At 45.1% G+C, this 7,158-nt stretch overlaps 1 protein-coding gene across 1 annotated transcript; it reads right to left on the minus strand.

The window, feature by feature from the left end:
* Positions 1-2,712: 2,712 nt before the first annotated feature.
* LOC104268628 (astacin-like metalloendopeptidase) lies at positions 2,713-6,656 on the minus strand. Its single transcript, XM_009867277.1, has 6 exons — positions 6,458-6,656; positions 6,247-6,331; positions 5,722-5,849; positions 4,583-4,698; positions 3,920-4,145; positions 2,713-2,988 (listed from the first exon to the last, which is right to left on the minus strand). The coding sequence occupies exons 1-6, from the start codon at positions 6,654-6,656 to the stop codon at positions 2,954-2,956; spliced, it is 789 nt and encodes a 262-aa protein (XP_009865579.1). The 3' UTR covers positions 2,713-2,953.
* Between the last annotated feature and the right edge of the window lie 502 nt (positions 6,657-7,158).

The following is a 7,158-nucleotide window of genomic DNA, read 5'->3' on the forward strand; positions in this document are numbered from 1 at the left end:
CCAAGCTTTCAAGTTATTAATAAAGAATAAGCACTTCTCCAGCACAATCTTTTCTATGCAGAATGGATGTCACACACTCCCAGTTTTTTGAGAACCCATCTGAAGGAAAAGGATCGTTATGGTCATTGTTCATCATGCTGGAATTGCCTTTGGACTGCTGGGCCATGGTTTAGTCAAGATACTGTGTAATTGCAGTACCTTGACTAAATGGTAAAAGTAATATATGATAAATACAATGGAATCAGGTATGTTTTCCACATGCTTGCTCCAAGAGTGTGTAAATAAACACAAAGTTTACCCTATAACTATGCAATTGTGGAATTGTCCCATGTCTGCACAGTCCCTAGTGAAGAAGAGTTCAGACCATGAGGTGGAACCACTACTGAGATAAGCATGGGGATTACAGCCTTGTGCCTCTCGTGTTCTGACAACCTGTTTGCCATAGCTGGAAGGAAATGCCTGTTTTCCTGCCAGGGTAACAGGAAAAGGGTACGGCATGTTTAGTAGCTGCAGATTTGCCAATGTGTGAATGCAGAATCTTCCACTGACAAGGCATCTGCTGCTGCCTGAATGGAGCACAGGCCACGTGGTCATGCCATAAGCAATGCCATAAGCAATGCATTCCTCTGCGTCACGACAGCAGCATTGTGGGAATGATGCCCCTTGTTATCAATACAGGCTGTTCTGGTAACCCTTGTTCAGCCACCTCTTCCAGTGCTTTCTCACACGTGCACATTTCCATCCCTACAACATTCCTGCCAATCTCTGTATTTCTGTTAAGAATCTCTCTGCAGGGACTGGCCTGGCTGGATTGCTATGGATGTAGTTTGGGGGAAGAGCTGGTGTCCTAAAAGAGAGGTTCTGCCACATCCCCAGGAGGCTTTGTGTACACCCGCTCGGTAGTATCCTCATGTCCTGGTTTGAGCTAAACCAGAACTGATTCTGTTCAGGGATTCATGATGCCTCATGAAACCATTCCTAGGCTGAGACCCTCACAGAATCACAGAATGCTAGGGACTGGAAGGGACCTCAAAAGATCATCTAGTCCAATCCCCCCGCCGGAGCAGGATCACCTAGATGATGTTACACAGGAAGGCATCCAGGCAGGTTTTGAATGTCTCCAGAGAAGGAGAATCCACCACATCCCTGGGCAGTCTGTGCCAGTGTTCTGTTACCCTTACTGAGAAGTTTCTTCTCAAATTTAGGTGGAACCTCTTGTGTTCTCAGTGTCTCAACCTCCTCCTTAAGTTTTGCAACCATTGCAAGCAGATCATTCACCTGCTCACACCTTATGCGGGTGGAATACTGACCTCCCTCCCCTGGCAGCAGCAGGCTCTGACGCTCTCTGCAGCCAGAGACCTGAACACCCACAGTACAGGGCAGGTGCTCTATTTGAGTTGACACAGTCTTTTTCTGGCGAGCTCCCTTTATGGATCCCATGGTCGACAGTGGTCTGGGACACCGGTAACAGGTAAGAGGGTCTGACAAGCAAAAAGTGCATGTGTACCCTACTACTCGAGCTATCCCACCCGCCGCTGCAGCACAGTGCTGCTGGTACTCACCGGCAGCAAGCAGGTCACCCTTCCCTGCGCCTGGTGGGCAATGACTAGTCCCTGCCCTCCCGCAGGCTTTTTAAACCCTGAGGGCACAGTTAACAGCTGATTAACATTAACAGCTGATCAACGTTAACAGCTGATCAACGTTGTTTACAATCCCCGCCGCTCAGGGTGGCTCTGCCCATGCTCCCTGGGGTGCCCGCCCCCAAGCTGCCGGTGCTGGCAGCTCAGGTGCTGGCTACTCACCAGTAGTCCTGCTGCCCTGCCCGTAGCCTAGTTCGTGTTCCCAGAGCCAGAGAGAAACCCCACCTATGCGGGAAGAGCTTATACTTGGGCTGCAGGGCAAGAGGTGGAGGTACAACTCCTTTAGAGTGTCCTGAGCTGCTGCTGCCTCCGGAGTTGTCCTGGGCAAGCAAGTGCCCACATGCTTGGGTTGAACCTCATCTGGGTCTTCCTTCATGCCTGACCTTACCCCTTTACACCAACCATGCATGGGCCTGGGCTCAGCTGGCTGCCGCTTGGCAGGGATGGGGCTCCTCTTCCAGCAGAATTAGAAGGGGAATTCACAGGGTCTTAACATCCACTGGGTTCATTTCTTGCTAACACAGATTACTTTTGCTTCCCTTAAAAAGAAAACCTCTTAATCATTTCAGCAATACACAGATGATCAGAGCGTTATTAAATTCTTAGTCACGGGAGTAAAACAGCCGCCTGGTCTGTTCTCAGATGTGTTACAGGCTTGTCTTCATGGAGACGATGTCATTTCAAGAGTGTGATTGCAAGCAAAGGGCGATGGAGTGAATTCTCTGGAACCTCTGCAACTGTTACAGCTCTCCGTCCTCCTTATGAGATCAGAAGAGGAGAGTTTAGCTTCCTGCCTGACAAAAAATTTCTTCCCTGAAGAAGTGTGTGAACTCTGGCACCATTAGCTAGTCCACCTCTTGTCCTGTGGTGAGCTTAACCATATCTATGGACCAAAACCGCCTTGTGGATAAAGGAGCACCCCTGCCCACCAGAACTGCAGGACAGGGGCACGCTGAAGAGGTACCCCCGTGCCTGACTGAAGGGGCTGAAAAGTAAGAGCACCTCGATAGTGTGTATGGCTGGAAGGCACTACTGGAAAACATAAATGGAAACAACATTATTTTTTTTAAATGAGGCTTTTTATTCAATTGTTAAATAGAAAGAGGCAATAACTTAACTGTGCAGACAAAAGGAGGAGCACATCGGATGTGTAGAAATCATACATTTATATGGCTTGGAGAATAAACTTTCTCAAGAAGATGAAAACTTTGATTCTTAATAGAATTAAATTTCATACTGATCCAAGCCAGGATAGGAGCAAAGTAGGAAACACATAATTTCAATATTCACAGAATAAGTTCTTCTTCATTAAGTCAGTTGCGGGCTCTAGATTTTCTCTGGATTCTCACTGTAAGTGAAATGAGAGAATATTTAGCTCTCTGAACAAGTTGTAGTATCTCTAAAATAGGTAAATGTTAAATCACATTTTATTTGACAACCAGAATTGTTTTATACTTGTTGACACATCCAAGTGGCATGGGGAGTTTTCTTAAGAATTCTTCTTTCCTTCTGTAGCTACACTGGTTAGAAATGGATTCTACACAGAGACAATGCAAAGTTGCTGTTTTGTTTCGGGTTAAGTTGCCACATTTCAGTGCATTTTTGCAAACTCTGTGTGCTTGTTCTTATCCCACAGCAAACACAAGGTCAAATGGCAGAGCTGAGCTTGCTTTCATACTACGGCAAGCTGCCCTACAGTTCAGCCACTGCAGGCTGCAGATATGCACATAGGCATTTCCTTCCTCCAGCCAACACAAGCTAACTCAGAAGCTTAATTGCGTGGCTGTGGCCTCAGTTCTTCAGTAAACAGGACTGCAGAAAATGTGGTTTAGGTGGTTACATTTGAGGGATCTTGACCATGGAAATGTGGCCTCTCTTCTTGCCACAGAGCTCAGTTCCCTTGTAGATCTGTCTTACCCTCCGACCTGTGTGACTAAAATCTGCATCTTTTTCAGAGGAGCAATATATTTAAGTACTGCATTATGATTCTCTTTCTACTGTGCTAGTGGCACTGGCAGTAACATTAAATTGATGTTACCCTTAATGGCACATGCTTTGGGATGGCAAACACCTGAGAGGCAAGGCAAACAGTGAATCACCAGGCTAACACCACTGATAGAATATCCATTATTATCAGAAGCAAGGCAGGAAGTGAAGGCTCTTTAGAGAGAAGCTTCTCAAATAATGAGGAGTCTGAGCTCATCAAACACCTTCTGTAAAAAGGAAGGTTGATTGGACAGATTGATTTTCTTTGCCATTCTCCTTGTTCTCAGACCTACCAGCTGTAAAGGTGGCTTGGAAACCAGAAGCTGTATCAGCACCATCTGTGACAAACTCTATGAGCATAAGATTACTAGAAGAAACTACAACACTGGGTATCTGTGATCCACAGGTCTTGTCCATTAGAACTGCAGAAGACTTGCTGGGTCCATCATAAACTTTAACATAATCACCCTGACAGCCGCTGGTTGTTTGCAGCTCAAAGGCTTGAAATCGCAGGGAAATCTGGAAGGGTAGAGAAAAACAGCCTTTAATGCACATGTAAGTGACTTCTTCCATGCAGTGTCCTTTAAAACTGACAGAATCTAAGCTGTGGCCAAGCCCATACTGGAACTGCTTGCCCAGCCTTGCCTCCCAACCCCTGACACTGCAGCGTTCAGATCTAACAGGCCCGTGACTGAATGTTCCCACTCTCAGACTGCTTTGTCTCGACTTTGCAAACCTGAAGCCCAGCGTATGGAGATTTCTCAAAATCGCAATTCTGCAGTTGTCTTTGCCCATACCTGGCTTAAGGACATGAGGAAGAAGTAGAGACTAGTTTGAACTCCCTCTCGTGGAAAAGATCTTGTCTGGCAACTGGTATGCAGACAAAGCACAAAATGCTTATCATAGAAAGAAGCAAGCTCAGCCATATTCCAAGACCGCTATTAGCCTGTGGTTACCTGTCTGAGTCGGGTTCGGATGAGCCAGACACAGTTAGTGTTATCTGAATAATTTCTTGGGTGGTTGGCAGACCTCAGTGTCCCCGATGCTGCACTGAGAATAGTGCTGCAGCGACCTGAGAAAGAAACAAGGTTCATCTCCACACCAGGCTTGCAGAAGCTTCCAGTCATTTACAATTACAATCTTTTTAGAACGGACTGGCCTCAGTTTTTCTGAGCTGCCAGCATTCATTTCAGAGTACTGGTACATCCCGATTAAAATGAAGAAACATGTTGTCCCCATTTTCACATAATGCGTAAGTGTCTGCATCAAAATGGAAAGTAGTACTTGGAAAAAGCATTAGCTTTTACTGGTTAGCTTAGTAGCCTAGCAAGGGATCTCTTTCTGCAGCTTTGTAAAGAGTGTGAGAGTTTCAGTTCACTGCAGTTGGTGACATTCTTCCACCGAGATGGGGAAGTCAAGTCATGCTAGAAGTGTCAAGTGTAAATATGATGTCTCTGCAATGCTTAAATTCTAAGCTTAGGGGGAGGACTTGGGCTTTCCTCTGTGCAAGGGGTAATACTTTATCCATCATGTTTTTTCCCTTTGACTAAATTCCTTTGATTGTATGGGAGAATTTCTTCTAGCAGAGGTTAAAATTAAAGACTAAAAAGTATATACAAATTTAGAATGACAGCTTAAACATTTGAAAAGTGGATAACGCATCATGAAACTCTCCCAGTTCAGAGGAGCCTACAATTGTTCTGGTTTATCTCGGGTCTTGAATACAAACTGCACTAAGGGACAGAGATGACTGGCTCTTTGTGAGGTTTATTGCTCTCACCTGAGCTGCAAGAAACCACATTACTCCACTGAAGCATGCAAGCTTGTGTGCTGTTATGCCAGTTGCACAGCAGCCACTTATGCTACTAGTGAGTGTGTTTGATCTAATTTGGAAGAAGAAAGCACCTTCTCACTAATCCCAATGTGCCTCCAGCTTCACCTTTGCATTCTCTCCCAGAGTAACTCCAATGGGTACCATGAATCTAGGAGAATAGTCTCACAGTGTTTGATGAGAAACCGCTGCCTCTATGGTGTACCTAAACATCTCTGTGAAGGATCTGAGTAGAAGATGAAAGGATGGCTTTGAGATACTTACTACAATTGTAAAGTTTGTTGATTTTGGCCACATCCAAGTTGCTCAGTCCCTGCCTCTGTCCAATAGGTACTGATTCATCAGGGATTGGTACAATAGTTGCTTTCCCAGTGGTATTAGTGAATGTGTATCTGCAAAAAAAACCCCATGTAAAGTTATATTCTTTAAGTGCAATTGCTTCTTTCAGGATTTAATGGCATGCTTTGGAGGGGGAACAAGAACTGTACACAGGTGGTTGTTGTGACTAACACTGCTGTTCAAATAGGTTTGATGAATACGTCCAGCAGTGGGCAGAGTCAATCTCAAGACACCCTCCTGTGCTCCTGAGCTGAGCTCAGTAAATAGCTCCTTAACCGAAAGCAAAAGGATAATGGATTAATCTTAGGGAGCGGCTTGCCTGAACTGACTCATAGTGTTTTTCTCAGAAGGGGAAATGTGGAAATTGATAGTTAGGAGAGAGTTATTTCAGAAACTAATTCTAATGTAAGATTTGAGTTCCAACAAAAGCAGTGCCATGCTGCTACTTACGGGCCGTAGTGCATAACTGAGGAGTAGTCATATGGAAGATCCAGGTTATTGGAGTTTTCAAATTTCCTGAAGTCTGATCTGTCAGCTGCAATATATGATATCGTACTTGTAGTACGCTTCCTATCTCTTCCCTTCAGGGAAGAAAGGAGAGCTGGGCCCAGTAGGATGTACCCACACCACTTACTACACTGGGGAGTTCAAAGGTACTCACACGGACTGATGTACTCCCACACGATCTTCACATGTTCGTCCCTGTCACTTCGAGAATGTTCATGCAAAAAGCCCAGAGCATGGTCCAGTTCATGTTGAATTATTCCTTTCCACATGCAACCTCCTTTCATCACAGAGACAGTCTGTCCACCTCCTACTTTCCCATAGTTGGACCAGCAGCTGAGAGAGGCACGGAACATCAACAGGACACTTGGGGGATTTGTACTGCTAGGCAGGCCGTGGGACAGCGCAGAGAACCTTGCTTCACACACATCTTGTGGGAGCAGAAGGATCCCTTCCTGCCCACTGTGACAGTCAGAGTCTACAGAAGGGCAAAACTGACCCCGGCGTAGAAAACCATGAACATCATGATCATTACTAAAGCTTCCTGGAAAACCTTCATTAGCAACGAGGCTCTCGCTTTCTGACTTTCTATGACTTAAACTCCCTAGACACAACTTTTTTTTTCCTTTTCTCTTTTTTTTCCCCCCAAAATACTGAACACTGTATCAGAGCTGGAGCTAATATCAGTAGCACTTTCAAGCTAATGGGTGTTGAACAATTCTCTCACAGGCTTTAATTCTGACCTTGACAGCCAGCTGTGTGATTCTTAGAACTTTCTTTTTGTAAGATGAAATTTGTTTTGCCTTTGCAAATAAGACCTACAGTAATCTGTTATATATATTGTGCTCAAATGCGTCG

This window comes from Apaloderma vittatum, unplaced genomic scaffold, assembly GCF_000703405.1.
Source record: "Apaloderma vittatum isolate BGI_N311 unplaced genomic scaffold, ASM70340v1 scaffold30343, whole genome shotgun sequence".
NCBI lineage: Eukaryota > Metazoa > Chordata > Aves > Trogoniformes > Trogonidae > Apaloderma > Apaloderma vittatum.

Coding starts and splice junctions, on each gene's coding strand:
- LOC104268628 (XM_009867277.1), bottom strand. CDS start 6,656: ATGTTCCGTGCCTCTCTCAGCTGCTGGTCCAACTATGGGAAAGTAGGA. Junction 4,699..5,721: donor CAACAAACTTTACAATTGTA/GTAAGTATCTCA, acceptor TTTCTTTCTCAG/GTCGCTGCAGCACTATTCTC. Junction 4,146..4,582: donor TCCGAACCCGACTCAGACAG/GTAACCACAGGC, acceptor CTACCCTTCCAG/ATTTCCCTGCGATTTCAAGC.